Source organism: Meleagris gallopavo, chromosome 2 (assembly GCF_905368555.1).
Source record: "Meleagris gallopavo chromosome 2, MGAL_WU_HG_1.1, whole genome shotgun sequence".
In the NCBI taxonomy this organism is placed as follows: Eukaryota; Metazoa; Chordata; class Aves; order Galliformes; family Phasianidae; genus Meleagris; species Meleagris gallopavo.
In genome coordinates this window covers 39,604,462-39,622,899 of record NC_139405.1, presented here as the reverse complement: position 1 = coordinate 39,622,899, position 18,438 = coordinate 39,604,462, and the positions used below count along the sequence as shown (strand labels likewise).

The 18,438-nt window shown below is 40.7% G+C and overlaps 1 protein-coding gene across 1 annotated transcript in view; it reads right to left on the bottom strand.

Annotated features, from left to right (window-relative positions):
- Positions 1-10,632: 10,632 nt before the first annotated feature.
- GALNT2 (polypeptide N-acetylgalactosaminyltransferase 2) overlaps positions 10,633-18,438 on the bottom strand; it is a 93,103-nt gene continuing 85,297 nt past the window's right edge. The window contains exons 15-16 of the mRNA XM_085219765.1: positions 14,916-15,035; positions 10,633-13,609 (exon numbers count right to left, since the gene is read on the bottom strand). Of these exons, the coding sequence (XP_085075891.1) occupies positions 13,454-13,609; positions 14,916-15,035 (276 nt within the window). The 3' untranslated portion in view covers positions 10,633-13,453. The remainder of the gene's footprint in view (positions 13,610-14,915; positions 15,036-18,438) is intronic.

Genomic DNA, 18,438 nt, shown 5'->3' with positions numbered 1-18,438 from the left:
AAGAAAAATACAGATTTTTGGTAAATGTAGAACATGACCAAAAGCAACCAGCAGTGCATCCCTTGACTTTAGCTACTTAACATCACCATGGACCCAATTACATGGTTGTTTTTCTCAAGTTGCTCCCCTACTATCAATAAGGGAAGGAGAGGAGAGTCTGGCATGCTCAGCAGCTCTGAGCTCTGCAATGTACCAGCAGACAAGTGGCTGAAGGGGCAGCCTGAGCATGCCATCCTGGTGCCACAGGTACATTACTCCACAGACACTCTGAGCCAGAGCTGACCAAAAGAGACCACAGGCCCCTGTCACACACCGGCCAACACATTTAGCTGTGATGAGCCAAGTGGGAATTTCTTTAAATTCTCTGTTGTGGTATAACAGCTCCCAGTGCTCTGCCCACCAGTCCCTGGATGCGCCATGACCTGAGCTAACGCTGTGTGTAATCAGGCTCCATCACTGGAGCTGTGAGCAGCAGCACGAGTCATCTTTAGCACACTAATTGAATGAAACAAGGAATTTAATTTGTGAAATTATGAAACCCAGGATCTGATTAACACCGAGACATGTACATGTGTAACCTCAGTGCTGTCACTTAGAACAATGGCATCCATTCAGATCAGGCCAAGGCCTTGCAGTAACTCAATCTCCCTTTAAATTATTCTCAGAGGAATTTGCAATTAGTAATTCCAGCAATGTAGTCTTTCTTAATTAAGCCAAACTTAACATTCCATTTTGCAGTACTTTCTAATATCCTATTTGACTCGCCTCTCCATCCCTGGAGAGGAGAGGAGTGAAAGAGGTGCCAAGTCACAGACGCTGCAGATAGCCCAGCCACCACCGAGTCTGGGCACTTCTTCAGCACCTTCATCCAAGGCTCAGAAAAGCACTTGACATGCATTAATGAATTGCATCTCATCAGACCCCTGCAAAGCAAAGTCATCCCAGCCCTGCACAGACCATCTCCGTGTTCCAGTTTCCTCTAATTACAGAACAGGACAGATGCACAGCCAGCAAGTTTCATCTTTGGCAACGAGAGTTTAAGAAAGGAAAAGGGTTATGAGAATTGAGGAGCTCAGGGACGTGGAATCCTGGGGTTAGCATGAAAAACAGAGGAGGAGGGGCACCTCTTATGGGGGCACCTCTGCCTAGCTTTGTCCCAGCTGTATTTCAGCATCCCTAACTTCACCATCTTTCATTCCCTCCTCTTCTTCTCCTTCCGTGACGTCTGTCTTTTCCCCATATCTTTTTTACACTGCTCCTCTATATTGTCCAAATGCTGCAGTTCACTTGCATGCAAGTGCAGCCTCTGGCCCTAGGGACTGCTAAGGACTTGTCTCCCTCTTCTACTATTCCCACTTCCCAGGAATGAATGCGATTTCCCAACAGTGCTTATGCTGACATCACCCATTTCCTGCTAAAGGTTTTGCCTGGAAATCCCAAATCATTCCAAAAGCAAGAAGAGTGGTAAAGAAAATCCTCAGACTCACTGGGAATTCACAGCCCACAGACCAGAAGGAAGATAGCCAGCTCTAACCAGGCGAACTCTCCTTCCACTACACAGCCCTTGCCCCAATGAAGCTGGAATCAGTGGTGATGTAAACACAAGGTGCAACAAGCCAAGATATTATCACTTACACTTTCACAACTCGGAGCTGAATTTCAAGCTTAAATGAAGAGTTAGATATTCCTTCAGATTGGAACTGGCCAAGAAGAATGAGGCAGAATCACAGCATGTCATTGTCATTGGAGGAAACAGCAAAGGAAAAAACGCTAATCTCTTTTAGACAGACACACAATATTTAAAATAAATAAAAAGAAAATCTTGTCAAGCTTCCAGCAGCCAGACACAGTTCAAAATAATACTCTGTCTGTGAAGGAATACAGGGAGGGGGGAGACCTTCCTTTAATTTGCTGTGAGATCAGCATCTGCAGCCAGCCATGCTGGAATTGTTTCACAAGCTGGAGAGGTGCATTGCTTGCTGATCTGTCTATACCCCAAAGCCTTTTAACACAAACTGCTGGAGATAAAATCAAACAGGAATTAATGTATATGTGCAAATATTATCACTTCAATATTTAAGCAGAAGAGGCTGCTGTACAAACATAAGCAACTGTGTCCCCACCCAACCGCTGAAGCTTCCACCCAACACTTGGAAAGAAAAAGGTAATTCTGTTGGTATCAGCTTTCCTCTGTTTTCGAGTACTGTTTAACTTCTCATTGTGCCCGATCTCCATTGCTGTGCCCAACAACTCACCACCTGGTCCAATACCATTTCTGCACCGGAGACAGACATCCCAAATCCTATTCTACAATTAATGTAGGGCAGATGGGGCACTGCTCAGAAAAGCAGTTTCAAAAATGTCACTCACTGCAGAAATCCACAGTTACTATCCTTGAGGACAGCAGATAAGATCAAGCATTTATTAAACCAAATACAGATGGTGACCCACAACCAGAGCTATTAAATACTGCAAGTCAGGTTCAACAAACAGATTAAAATAAGAGAGGCTCCAGCACTTTTAATCAAGAAAATGTATTGCTATAGCCAGGAGCTGGGCTCTGATGCACCTGAAAGGCACTTCAATTGGACTCAAACCAGTCACTAAATCCCTGTATTCCCTTCAGGGGTCAGGGTTAGTGCAGTAAAAGCAGCTACCAGGCAGTTACATGTCACACATATTCAGCAGCACTCACCTGTGGTGACAGCAGTCAATTTCAAGGCATTGTGCACTACAGTAGTTTTAGAAGCTACTTTCACATTGTGTAAAATACACCTGCCCTCATCCTGACCTGGAAGAAGCATGTGCACCCTGAATGTAAGCACCTGAGTGGACCCAACAGGAGCCAGCACCAGCTTTCTATTGCTCATGCAACTCTCTCCTCCCCTACATGCTCGCCCTGCCTGTTGCCCATTCCTTTTGCTGCTTTTGGCCCCTGCAAAAAGCCAAATTGTTCTGTTGCTGCCCCAAAGGAAGAAAACTAGGGCAGAAAAACAATTTTTAATCTTGCCATTTATTTTCTAGTAACAAGGAGTTATTTATAGTGTTGTTAGGTTTGCTGTTGCAAGGCAGCATTGCCCTTTTGCAGCTGACAGCCTCTCCAGCAATGACAGCCTCACAGCAGCCTCTGGGATTGCATCGCCTGGGGTACTTAACCCAGTTTCTCATTTTGTTAACAAAAACCAGCACTGATTTGCTGCTGTGGCTGTGCTGTGTGGCTCTGCACAAAGGCTGAAGCACCCCAGAGGATATCTTTCCCTCTGGAGCAACACCAAAGCTCTGCAGTGCTGGGTGCTGAGGAAGGCCCAGTCTCTCCCCGGAGGGGTACTCAGAGTATCACCTCACACGCCAGGCCCTTATCAGCCCCTTGTCTGCACACGGGCCCAGCTCATCAACCCTGTCTGGCTCCCCAGGAGACATTTGGCAAGTTCTGGCTGCTGCATGCCCTCAAACGGCCTTGAGATCCATGGTGTGTTCCCAAAATGGAACTGTGCCACCTGAGCTGGAATCTGGCCAAGGATCGCCACTAACTGCACAGCAGCAGCTAGAAAGATGCAGGCCAAGCATTTGGCACGGTGGCCAGAAGTTAATTAAAACAAAAACAAACTGAAAAGAGAAACTTGCATGCAGCACAGCTGATCAGTCGGGTCAGGTAAAAATGTGTGCCTGGTGCATGCGTCAAACCCAACGCCCCGCGGTGAGCTCACTTCTACCTTTGCAACTCCTCAGGGCTAATTTAAGAGCTGTTCTTCACAGCCCGTAATAGTGGTGAGAAAAATCAAATTCCGTTCTGCCAAGAAGAGGAAACCGGAACGCTGGAACCAGCAGGGAACTTGTCCTGCTGCCATCTCTGGCTTTCCTCAGGAAGCTCGTGCTCCAAGCGCTGACTCAGAGACCTGAGCTGCCCGGGCACACCGTAGTCTTCCCTGTGAGAGAGGCCAAAGGTTCAAACACAGTCAGAGCACAGCGAGCTGCCTCAAGGGAGCCCAGCGGTCAGCTTCACCTAGGCTTGAACACATCCTCTGTGTCACCCTATGAAATGACTTCTACTTTTGCCAGATGTAAATAACTCTGTGAGGAAGAAGAGTATCTTAAAATGGATGCTTTTCTTTCTGTCAGGAAAGTCACTCTGTGGCCGTTGCTTTGAGAGAACTGCTCATTTCTGCCAGGCTCAGTCCTGTGTGGCAAGGCAGAGCACCTCATCATCCACATGAAATGGGTCACAAAACAGGTATAGCACTGGCACTAGCAAAAATGGTGGGGTTGGTTCCCACCACATCTCTCAGTGCAACCAATTATCTGATTGAACAAGTCACTGCTTTTTATCACTTTTTATCTTCTGATGGAGCCCATGGTAACACATCATAGAATCATAGAAAGTTTGAAAAATACCACTAAGATCATCTAGTCCAACCATCAGCCCACCCCCACCATGCCCACTAAAGCCCCTCAGTGTTGCATCCACGCAGCTCTTGAACACGTCCAGGGATGGTAACCCCACCATCTCCCTGGGCAGCCCATTCCCATGCCTCACCACTCTTTCGAGAAGAAATTTTTCCTAATATCCAGCTGAACTTCTTCTGTCACAATTTAAGGCCATTACCTCTACCTATCCTACCACTAACACATCTTCAACCAAGACTCCTCTTTGTGCCGGGTGAGGATATTGGGAAATTCATACAAGTCTCTCTCCTAACACTGCTGATAAAAGTCCAAATTCAGATGCATAGCAAAGATCATTGCATGCATGCTAGTGGAAAATTCCATGGCATGTTTTCAGTAGTCTATAAAAATTTGTTTTCTTCAGAAGCCTATCCTTTGGGACTGTGCAATGAGGAGACACCAGAATGTCAAAGATGCTGTGTCTACTCAAGATGCTATTGAAAATGCTAGCTTTTTTCCCCCCTATATCTGCAGCTATGTTAGATAGGCAGAAAATTCCTTAAGTAGCATGTGGCATTTGATCCCTAAAAGCGTTAGATTTCTATTAATAATAATACAAAAAGTTCATTTTTCTGACCTATTCTATGATCATTTTTTCATCTTTCCAGATGAAAGCCTTAAATTTAAATAACTTTCTGCAGCTGTATGCCATTGTAATATCAAAATTGTCCACCCCTTTGTTCACAGTTTATGCATGATGTTATACAGATAACTTCGCAGGTAAACTGTAGCAAAAGAAAGCTAATTTGAAACAAGAGCTGGAGATGGGATTCTCTACAGAACACATCATACACCAGCTGCTCAGTTCTCACTCCTATGCTCGATCAGCACAGCCACCCTGCACATTCCTGGAGATGCACTCACATGCTGTTCTCTGTGCATTCACATATTCGTCCACCTGTGATATGAGCCATCCAACATTTTTCAGCTGGAAACCGTTAGCCAGCAGGGATCAGATGATGATCTAACTCAGCATCCAGACAGCAGCAAATGCTTAAGGAAGAATCAAAGGAATGAGATTAACACAGTATTATTTCCTCCACTTGCCCTCCAAGCTCCTATCAATCTTTGATTTAGAGACTACCTTTTGATGTCTTTTCCTCACACCTTTACAGGTTTACCAACATGTTGTATGAACATATTTTTTAATCTATTCCAGCACATAATCTTGTTCAGAAAAACAGGAACCACAATATGTCATAGGTTGTGGATAGACAAGAATAATTTTGGGGGATGTTTCCTAGGCAAACTGACAGCCCTGAGAAGCACCAGTTCAGATCAGTAGCCTGAGATGCAAACACTTCTTCTGGATATCCAACAATGTTTTATTGCTTGCACATGTACACACAAACCTGCCTTATTGCCTGAACGTTGATTTATCCCGCTGTGCTGGATTTGCTGGAAGTCAAGGAAGATCTGCCATCCCCTTGGTATCATTGATTCAAAGCTTCTCAGAGCACACTAGGACCTGTCTGTCTCTATTACCAATTCCAAAGGACAACACGCGTGGTCAGCATCGATGGACATCTGACAGGTAACAACTGTAAGGACCTAATTCTGCTTTTGCCAGAGCAGGAGGACAGTCATATCTCATCACCCTTCCATCTGCCCAGATGGAATAAAGCCTGGTGATCTGCAAAGCCTGTTTGCTGCTGGGTTCAGCCTGTGAGGGGAAGAGCTAAGACATGACAGGATCAGTCTCCAGAAGCTCTGACATAACGAAGAATATTCTGAGAGATGAAACTTACTTAGCAGACAAAATGGCTGGGAGTTGAAGCTAGAATTTCAGCCTGGAAACAATTAGTCATTAAAACAATCTTCTACTAGAATAGCTGACAAAGAAAAAAAGAATTAGATCAGCTGGAGAAGGAGATTTCCTAATTCTCAAAATCGTTGATTTCCAATGATGCTTAATTGCCTAAATTTTATCATTAAATATCGTCCTAAACACTTTTGAAAATTGTATTCAGTCTTCTATATCTGAACTCAATGCTTTTCTCCGAGGTCACATCCAAAAAGAAGCTGAGGACTTGGCACAGATACCATTGCTGAAGATGTCAGAGCTTATGCTGTAGCACGCAAGACAGTTACATCTTATTTTATCTTAATTTACAAATGTACTGTCCCTGAAACACATTCAACTGTGCTGTAAGCAATACTCTTCTGGAAGAAGGAAATAAAGATGTCTCTTGTTTTTTCCACTTCCCTCAACACAGTTTCCATGTGTTCCCACCCAGGTCAGCCTGACTAGTAAGAAATTTAGGTCCAGACAGAAGAAATTTGGACCCTCATTTCCTTAGAGGTAAATTTGCCCTGCAGCTGCTTCTCCATACCATCTCACTTTGCTTTCTCTGATGCTTCCACTTCACTTTTCTTCCACTCTTGCCAACTACATGAATACAGCGCCATATTCTTTTATAGTTCCTACAATTTTCAATAGAAAAAGCCAAATTAAAACCTTAATATAATTCTGAGAGCAGTTGGCAGAGAGTCCAACACCATTACGGTGTGCACCATATCATACAAAACACAAACTGCAATCAAGGTGTAACATCTTCTTTCTCAAGATTATCTCAATGAGAGAGTCAAGCCCCTTCCAAGTAGCTAAAATCCCCATCAAACATAAACTTGATGCTAAAACTGAGGTTTGGATCTAACTTAGCAAAACGTTTCCTTCCCATCTCTTGCTCTCCCTTCTCTCTTCCCAACTTGTCACTCTGATACCAGCAGTAAGGCTGTTTTGGTAATAAATTGTAATCATAAAAAAACAACACTACACAGAAGTCATCTCCACTGGAAAGCAAAAAAAGAACATCCCAGCACTCAGGCTCACTCAAAAAACAAAGGGTTTGATTTGCAATCTACTTAAGCCAAGCTCTAATGGCTTGCAGCGACTGTAAGGAACAACTGAGCTCTTCCCATGATTTTTTTTTTTTTTTTGCAATCTTCTTTATGCTCCACATTAGCTCACTACAAAACATATCTAATAAGTGTTTGCTACCTCATAGGTCAGTACAAGACAGAGACAAACTGGTATCCAAGGTCTCACTGTGATGACCAGGAGGGGAAATACAGCTGATGAGTCCCACAGCTCCACAGGATGGGCAAAGTGCTTTAGCATTTCAGTGTTGCCAATTTTCTTGACGAGGAGCACAAATATTAGGAAGTATATTTTGCAGAAATAGTTCTCACCAGGCAATTGGGGCATAGCACTCAGTAGCACTTTCTAACCTCCTATTTTTACCTAAAAACTTGGACTCCCAAAGGCCAAGTTTAAATACTGTGAGCATGGCAGTAAACATAGGTGTTTCCTATTTCAAGATCTCTTTTAATTAAAACAACGTCATACATTTGCTGGGTAGAAATAACAAATTGAAATCAAACAGGTCCCTCTTCCTGCAGCATAGGAGCATATTGTAGCTCACTATGCAAGAAATCAAATCCAGTCAAAAGAGTATTTTGCACCCATTCATCCGACAACCTCTTGGAGGGCTGCACAGAGAGAACATCTGTGCACTGACTTAATTCCCAATTTTTCAGCTTGATTACTGGCAGATCTTAAAATAGCTGCTGGATGATAAGTTGTAAATAAAATGTGCAGTCTAACAAGAGATACAACTCTGACATTTTCGCTCATTCTGTAATCACAGCCTATTATCCCAGACTATATTTTTTTTAATGGCTTCTATTCATTTGAAGTCATTCTGTACAGGAATAAGCCTCTTGTAATTATCGCTATGAAATATTTCATTGTATTTCAGTCTGGATGAGGAGAGCGATGCATGCAACTGAGGATCACGCTAATCTATAGCATATCTATATTTAATATAAATACAAGTAAAACAGTGTAGACTTTTTCATACATAAAAATGTAATTTAAAATTAACTAAGGTTATGGTAGTCCTATTCCAGGCAGGAATTGGACAGTACTCTACAGGACCCACCTCAACTAAGACAACCACCCTCACCTCGAGCAGTTTAGCATTATAATCTCTCAGTATTCAGTTATGTACAGTCAGGGATCCTCTTGAAAATTATATATTTAAAATACACTTTATTTAAACATGAAGAAAAAAAGTTTTAACATTCCCTTATAAAAATGGTGTAAATATCTGACTGTGAGCATAATGATAGGCAAACAGAAACCCATGCATACAAATAGGCGAAAAAGCATGACCTGACATTCCAGCCAGAAAGTTACAACAGATGAGAAACTTTGATATATATTTGGAAACAAGGCAAAGGAAACAATTAAGTTTTAGTCAGAAGGAATTCAAAAATTGCTGGACAGTTCAGATACTTACATTAAGCAGCTTACTAGGAAAAGCACCCATGGAAAAAGCCTAAGGCTCTACAGAGACATGAGACAGACTTCTGCATTTATCACTGGATTAGATTACAAAGGTACTACTCCCAGAAGACTAATTGCTTCCCAGTATTACCTGTCAGCTCAGAGGTGTCAAAAGGCATTTAAGATGGAGAACCCTCATTTGAATTCTCAAATACAGTCTGTAAATACAAGGTGTTTTCTTCTGTTTACTGCAGTTTGACAGGGCAATTTTATTTTTCCAACCATAAATATTAATCAGTGGTCTATTTTCTTGATAGAAGATTCCATTTAGATTTCATTTAAACTTTCTGAAAGGTGACAACCAGTCTCCTACCTCCAGCACACAGGGAGAGTAAGCTTACACCAAAGAACTCTCCTTCCCTACGGCTTGATAGGCAAAAATCCTCCTGTCAGTACAATTAAAGCATTTATATCTTTCCTATAAATGCCTCTGCAGGTTATTCTAGCTGATAAGTCCTTGGGGCTAACTGCAAACCTAGGTTTCTTAGAGCAGGAGCAAGTGTTCTAGTTCCATATGCTGCTGAGTAGAAAAGGATGTGCCTCAAGCTCATTTGAGCCTCAGAAACTGGATAAAACATCCCAGCTGTGATTTTAATTTCATTCATTCTCCTGCTTGCCTTCCTGGACAGATTGTACCCTGTAGTAGTTGTTGGATTTGCAGCCCACATCTATCACAGATATGTTGCAATCAGGTACTGTGTCCCAACTGCAGCCCAGAAGAGGAAGATCTCACATTCACAGCTCTCCATCACCTACTAAGGAGAATTTGCCCCCTTCCCAATTGGGCCAGTGTGACACTTCATTTTGAAGTTCTCTAAACTACACCTGTGAGGTTCTTGTCCCCCAGGAAAAAATACTTTTTAAAAAAGGTGTCTTTTTAAGTTTTGTTTTAGAGACTACTTCAGATCTTTCTTCAAGAGCACTCCAGACATCTGAATTACCACCCAGCATACAGAAGAAATCTCTGATTAAGCACAGAGAGAAACACAGAATCACAGAATCAGTAAGATTGGAAAGTACATTTAAGATCATTTAGTCCAACTGTGAACCCATCCCCACCATGCCTATTAACTATGTCCCTCAGTGTCACATCCACATGGTTCTTGAACACTTCTAGGGATGGTGAATCCACTGTCTCCCTGGGCAGCCTATGCCCCTGCCTCACCACTATTTCAGAGATTGCATTTTTCTTAATATCCAACCTGAACATCTACTGCCTCAACTTGAGGCCATTACCTCTCATCCTATCGTTGTTACCTGTGAAAAAAGGCTGACCTGACCTCCACTACAACCTCCTTTCAGGGAGTTGTAGAGAGCAATAAGGTCTCCCCTGAGCCTCCTCTTCATCAGACCGAATAATCCCACATCTCTCAGCCACTCCCCATAAGACCCTTCACCAGCTTTGCTGCGCTTCTTTGGGCACATTCCATGATGTGAGCAGGCGACGACAGGCATGCCAATCAACTACTAGAGTCGTTGTTGCAATACTCTTCCTCAAGTCCCTCCAGGCTGAAGTAAGCCCTGCCATGCTTGGAACAGCACTTTCTGAAAGTGAAAAGAGGAACAGCATTAGTCTTGAGAAGATCAGATCTAACTGGGTCAGGTTAAGGGACATGCCTTAACCATGTATTTTTAGGTAACTACTGTCAGAGTAAATTCACCCAATTGGAAACAGCTTTGAAAATAAGAATTTCCTCAAAGCTATCACATTAAAAGCAAATTCTCTTTTCTTAAATATAAATATATATTCATGTACACACACTTTTATATCAAATTACAAAACAACCAAGCTTCAGGCAGACTCCTTGGTTTTACTTAATTGCATCAACCACCACACGTTTATCTATAAAGCATTCTTCTTTATTTAAGTTAAACAATTTTTCAAGGATGGTTTCCATCTATAAAATGAACAAGTACAAGCTCTGTACAGCAGACTTTTCAAACCAACTGAAAAAACAGTTTCCAAAGTAAGTTTTGAAAATCTGCAAAACGAACAACATCACCATTCTTTCTCTGAAGACGGTAAGAAAAGTTCTCAGAAGACTCCATCACCATTTGCTTCAAGGGCTCTTAATTTATCTTTCACATGGGCCAATTTCCTAAATATTTTTAAATCACAGTAATTAACTTTGGCACACTGTCATGTAAACATAACAAAAGGATAACACTTGTCTGTTCTCTCAAAGAAAAGTAATGCTGTCTTTAAAATACAGCTGCTGTTCTAAAGCCCCTATGCACAGCATCCACGGGGAATTAGTGAAAATATTCCTACTTTATATTATACCAGTTGACATTTAAGACTTAAGAGGTGGAATATGATTTTTTTTTCCAATTCTACCTCAGAGTTAAGAGGCCAGTGCTCAGACCTACAACTTTTTATCTCAGTTGAGCACTATGTTTACTATGATCAAAGTTGCAAGTGGAAGTATCCACATAGAAGCTGAGTGCTTTCTCCTTCTAAATTCTGTTTTCCAAAACCTCGAGAACTGGTTTGCTGCTGAGCCCACATTTCAGTATTTCTTCTCCAGAATATTCAGAAATCTACTGCTATGTTATGAATCATGTTCTTCAAGTTCTCAGCAAGGTTAAAAGGCTACAGATAGGGAGAGACAAAGAGATGGAAACTAGTTCACCCACTGCATGGCCTCTAAAACAGGCTAGATTTAAGGAAAATAGACTGTGAAGAACAAACAAAAAAAAGCATTAATTACCCACATATTAAAAAAAAAGTCAGATGGATGGAAGAAGTTGGATTTAATGTCTACATCCAAAAGGTATGCAGATACTTGCAGGTCATAGCTCCAGAGACATAAGATATTCGTGGCACACTGACTGACATATAATTAGAGCTACTGACCGGAAGAGTACCACCTCTATACCTAACATATAGATGCAGCCAAAGGAAACTCAAGAATCAGGAACTACTCTACTTCCAGAAATAAAGAAACAGGGGACTGTACTGGAGTTATACAGTTCAGCAGATGTTTTTTGTCTCCTTGTGATCAACTCTTACATTTTTCCCCAAGATCCATATCTTACCAAAACCACTTCCTGGCACTGCAGGCCTGCACTATTTCTTTTCTTTTCTTTTTTTTTTTCTTTTTCTTTTTTTTTTTTTTTCTCCTCCCACCAATGCTGTGTCACTTATCAGTGCTGAAACTACTTACTCACTTTTCATTTTAGAAGCTCATTCAAACATTTAATTATTTATTTATTTTAATAAAAAAGTACATAGTCTATGCAAACATAAGAAAGTACAGGTCAAAGTTGATTTAACTTTGACAGTATTATAAAAATGGCATCAGCTGAGTTGTCGCTGTAAAACACACAGGCTCAATGGTGAAAACCACCACATAGGATCCAGACTGATTCCCAGAGCCAAACCTGAATCCACTCAAAAGCCCCATATAATGAAACAAAACAACAACAACAACTACAAAAAAAAAAAACAAAAAAAAAAAACCAAGAAAATTACCCAGTAGCAGGCCTATAAATTAAGTAAGTGCAATTCAGAGATATTACCTAACTGCTCATCCTTGCAAATTAAAATTCAGACCTCATGCTGCCAACAGTGACATTCCCTTCCATCTTACTCTCAGAACTCAAGAGAAGAGTTTGAGACAAGGAAATTTTTGTTATGATGAGGGCCCAGAATAAAATTGTGCTGAACCCACATGGCTGCATCTGTGCAAGATCTGCACCACTCGTACAATTTTGTAATGAAGAGAAGTATTTCAGGACATAATATTACAGAAATCATCAACACAAATATCAAGTACAAGATTAACGATATCCAGAGCACGTGTAATGAATTTCCAAGCTGGAATAAACAATCCGAGCAATCATCTGTGCAGATGCATTGGCTTATTCTGCTATTTTCTTTCTCCTCCTGAGTTTCATGATCTCCAGTGAGGGCGAAGCTTCAAAAAGTAGATCCAATTTGCAAAGCAAAAGCATCCAGTGTTACCATGGACATCATACTCAGCAGCACAAAATCCGCACCTTCATTAAGATCCACTCTTCTAGCTTTTTGATCCAATTTCTGGTTATACATACGTCAATGACTTCGTTGATAATTATAGGGTGATGAAAATTGATATAAATCATTAGGAGCTGGCAATATATATATTTTATATATTTATATTTAGAGTCCATCATAGAAAAGTTCATATTCAAATTACCAAGTACACACAGGAAAAAAAAAACGTTCAAAATGACACCTCTGTTTTTGGAAACAACAAACAAACAATGCATTTCTATGTAAATGGAGATTTCAAATGACCTTCTCCTGGTAATTTTTCCCACCCTCCCTCCCAGACCCTGTTCCCCACAGGCGTTTTTCAAGATCCTTTTTCTATCATACATCAGTTGTTCCTAGAGTTAGTTATCTGCTGTGCAAGTATGTAACTGAAGACAGAAAGGAACTGTTACAGTCTTCACACCAAGCAGAAGCTGTGCTGCAGCCACGTTCAGTGAAATCTTTGCAGTGCTCCGAGTCCACCTGTTCCCTGGCGTCCGCTTCAGCACTCTCCTACTTTCAGATAAAGATGGAATACTGAGGTATATAAGTTCCGTGGAAAGTTTTAAGAAATACATCAGTAATTCAATCAAAACTTTGCCCGATGTCTATAAGTTGAAACAGCATTTTGCTTGTAAGTTCTACTGCTGCAGATTAAGTGTGAATTTCCACTGTTGTGATAAAGAAGGACTGCAGATCTCAACAGTGAGACCACCATTTTTGGCATTTCGGCTGTCTAGACAGAGGTTGCTGCCAACGTGCCTCAGTTTAGAGTTGCTTTCAATTTGTTCCCATTTCTGGAAGAGAGAATAAAGTTAAGCCGTAAAAAATCAGGAAAAAAAAAAAAAGCATTCTATATCCCATCAACTGAAATCTTCATGTGCTTTCCTGGCTTGTGCTTAGGAGAGATGTGAATACTGCAATAATGCAGTTTAGACGATCCTTGATTAAGGGTATGTACGTTATAGAAAGCCTTGCCAAAGCAACTGTTCTTTCAGCTAGTGCACTGCATGAGATACAGAATACACCAAATCGTTTTCTTCTCCTTCAGCACTTCTCAAATATGCTGTCACACCATATTTGACTTTCCAAAGCCTTTAGTTTGAGGAAGAGAGTAAGTCACAAAACCCATCCACAAAATCACTACTACTACTACAGTTCAGAACATAAAGAAGCGAGAAGTACAATCACCAAAGGCAAGCTTGGAGGAATCTAGAAATCAATCAGTTATAAAGATGTCAACTGGTTAGTCTGTGCTGTCGGGAGCACTGTTGCCCAAGGTGATGCCAAGGACAGACAGAGTAAATACAAACTGTAAGATGTTAAAAGATTTTCTGTTCTATTTTCTTTGAATTTTGCCTTCAAGTCTTATCAAGAAAATACTGCCTCCCTGTTTTCTTTATCTGAAAATTGGCAAGAATATTTTTTCTTCTTCAAGACATCAACATTTCTGTTTGCAAATAGTGAAATACGGAAACAAGGAAGGTAACAGAAAATCAGAACTGATGACTTAGCAGAAACAGAACTGTTACATGACAACTGACAACAACAAAAAGACTATACGAGTCTGCAAATGTGGTTTTCCTCAGGCATGGGAAATAGATGAAGTAGCACTGCTGCATTAATAAGGAGTCTAGCAAAGGAGTCTAGCACTGTTATAAACAGGTCACGGCTGCAAAGAGGAAAGGAAAGCTAACCTACCCTCTCCTGAGACAGACTACATTATCTTCAAACTCCACTGAAGGCCTTTCAAATATACATCATGAAACACATACTTTATTTCAGAAAATGGACGGGACAGTTGAAGACTGTCACACAACAGAGCTGCTGGGTGAAACCTTTATATAAGGCCAATTTTGAGATAACAGCTCTATACGTTATCATAAGATTGTCACTGGTTTATAAAAAGGAAAGATCAATATACAAAATTATTCCTGCTGCTCTGCAGGATGTCATGTATCCAAATTTTACATATGCAAAGAATGATGCAGAGCAAAGAGTAGACTCTTTAAACGGAATACAGACACAAATGCGTGTTCTTGCACTCTCATTCACAACCCTTGTTTTCCCACTGTTCATAGAGAATACTCAGGATATACTGACCTGTCTGCTGTCATTTTCCCTGCAGCCCTGAAGTTTTATTAGTGAACCAGGTGCTCTGTCCACAACAGTAAGGCACAAATCCATGTGTTTCACTGACTTGTCCTTTGTTAAGGCCCATTCCTAGAAAAAGGAAGTAAAATTTATGAACAGTATGCAAAATCATTTATACTAAGTTATACACAAGGTGCACCTGCTATCTCTGCATCCATAACACAGGTTAAACTCCTGTAAACGGCTCAGTAAGAGCATTAGAACAATTTATTGTTGCCCACAGAGAAGGAGATGAGAAAAATGGTACTTTTCAAACACAGCACTTTCATTTACTCCAACGGTCTCAAATCGACGCTGGGCTGGGCTAGCTGACTAACTACTCCCTCTACTGGCTTTACGGAGGTACAACAGGAAGTTACAGGTCCTCAAGTAGGGCCAGCTTCTAAAGCAAGTATCTAACTAGCTACATTTTCTGTAGCTATAGTTGTATAGATTATATATAACTTTCGCATTACATATATGAAAAAACCAAGCTAGGTCTGCAATATCACTGGTCACCCTATCCACACATTAGGTAACGCACATGTGTCGTGAGGGAAAACAGTTCCTAATGGTAGAGCTCACCAGAAAGCAGAACACAAGGCAGCCAAGCTCAGAGGTAATGGGAGAAAGAGGCTTTCAACCCAAAGTGTGATGTACAAGAGAATTTCCTTTAAATGCATATAAGCAAGCAGTTTCTTAAACGATGAGCAAAGAAAAGTTGTTCTGTATGCACCACTGCCCAGGTGGTTTTACCTCAGTGTCCTACACAGGACCTGATCTTGCCCTAACGTTCACACTCTGCATGCCTCTCACTCTGAAGTCTGGTCTCCAGGATCCAGATTGGTCTCCGTGTCTCATTATCCTCTGAGGAAGGAACTTGATCTCCTTCCTCGCTGGAGCCACACTAACTGTCTAGTTCTCCCTCATTGCTACTTAAAAAGGAAAAATTAACTTCATTCCAGTAAGTTTAGAGGAGTCAGGGTTGTGTAACACAAAAACCTAGATATACTAGCTCACGTCTGGCTATATTTAGTGTTATTTTGTAAGCAGTGAGTGTTTCAGAAAGAAATTAGATGCCTAGTCCCATCCCATTTTTCAACTTACTTTCTGATACCGTAACTGATGTTCAGCTTGCATGATCACTTAAACCCAGTAGATTTAACAGTGATTAAATTTCTTTGAGAACAGATGCTCAGGAAACAATCAGAACTTCTCTCCAATGTGATTACCAGTAATCACCATCATACAGGAAGCAAGCCCAGCAGCACATCATTAGATGGACACCATATTATGCTACCACTAGAATAAATACAATTGACTATGCAGAACAAAAAGAAAGGAGAACTCTGCATGTCTCTTTTCATGGCTCCCAAAACAAAAAGCTGAAAGCTTTTCCTTTTTGCTCTCAATACATCTTTTTTTTTTTCACTACATTCAAATTGGATACTAGGAAAATGTTCTGCACCAGAAGGCAGTGGGCATGGAACAGACTGCCCAGGGCACTGGGCACAGCTGCAAGTGCTGGAGTTCAAGGAGCAATCAGACACCACTCTCAGACATAGGGTTTGGATTTGGGGTGGTGCTGTGTGGAGCTCCAGGGTCCCAGAGGTCCCCTTTCAATTCAGGATATTCTATTCTGTTTTAATCTCAGATGCCTTCTCATTCCAATCATTTTGTCCAAGGCCAAGTAGCATCATTAATAGCCACTTTTAACAACTTAAGGAAGTAAGCAAGTATTTTTAGAGCTCATCAGCAAACACAAGTGCCAATGAAACAGATGATTTATACTCAGTAATGACATTTGAAAATACTGTCAGTGTAGTGGTTAAAATTCGGATTCAAGAATCCTGCAGCAAAAGGAAGTCAAAGCCTTCTTTACCCTTCCATCAGAAGACCAGAAAAGGCCCAGACAAACCAGCAACCACACAGGAACTTAGCTCATCTGAAAGCAAAAGCTACAGCTTCAGAGAAGTTCCAAGTTCTGCAGCTGGAGACATCTATGTAATGGCCCTTCATAGTGTAAAACAGAATGTACAGGTGCTTCCTCCTAGGGATCAGGATCTGTGATTTGCTATAGTGGAGATAAGTTTAAGCACGTAGCACTACAGAAGAACAGGAAAAAAATGCAAACAGTGCATGCAATGTGTTCAGGACGCAGGCTAGAAATAGGTCATGTGTGTGACAACTGGAAAACCAGGACATCTTAAAAAAAAAAACCCGTCTCATAAATCAGAAATACAAAGTTAATAGAGCACTACTAACCTTAAACTTTCCCCTTGCACCTGAGTGCATTTGGTTTGTCTTAAACTCCTTATTATGACCCTAAAGATTCACACAGACTTGTTAAAGCAATGTATCAGAATTTCTTCATCTGTTTTGAAGTGCAATTCTACCTTTTGGACTACTGAATTCTTCTAACAGTCTGCTTTAGGAGAACAAATCTATTTAAACTGAAGTTTTGCTTTTTAAGCTGTGTAAGCATAAGCCAGAGTACACTCTCCATATAGTAGAACAAGGTTTCCACAGCCTGCAGTAGTTGAGTACTTACAGTCTAACCCACTACTCTCAGCCCTAAACATTCTCAGCAAGAATAGTTGCAAAACACATAGGACAGAGTTAAAGATTCTGCTTTGCTCCCCCAGCCTTCTCCCATGCTAAGATCACTTCGTTCATTCCACAAATCCAATATGGAAATCAGCGTGGATGTAAAAAGCCATTGTCGACCTGCTCTGCCTCATAACGTGTCTGAAATTCCATCACAGAAAGAACATACATTTGTTTTTCAAGGTCAACTTTACAGGTGAAATTGCACTGAAAATTGAAAAGAGGGGTCAGATTTGGAAGAGGGAAGGACTGAAAGAAGTGTGTACGTATCTATAGAGAACATACAGGATAACGAGGAACTATCAAAACTTCTGCACAGAGGCAATACTTTGACACACTTATCCCTTCTTCTAAAAAAAAAAAAAAAAACAAAACAAAACAAAAAGACAAAACAAAACAAAACCCTGTGCTATTCTGAAGTTGTGTGCATTTTCATAAAGATAACAGAAAACACCTCCCCAAGTATATTCCCTTTAATGATATGGAAGACACATCTCAGATGTACAATAGCAATTCAAATCAACATTATACACTGCCTGAAATAACTTACTTATGTTAGGCTTTATCTGATTATAGGGTTTTCCTCTTCTAATTTAAATCACAGCACAACATTCTGATACAATCACTCTTTCAATAGTAGATCTGCAATTGGTCAGGCTTCTGATCTAACACATGCATTTGATTATTAGTTTTAAATTTATTATAATTTATAATCACATTGGTACTGAAAAGTTTAGTGATCACACAAAATAGTGAGTACATACGCACATTCTTTGTTAATAATGATGAAATCATGATTGCAAATTAGGTTCTTTACAATAATGCCCCCATCTACAGATGCGACATATTTGTAAGTAAAAGTAGGATCAGATAAGTTTTGTTGAAC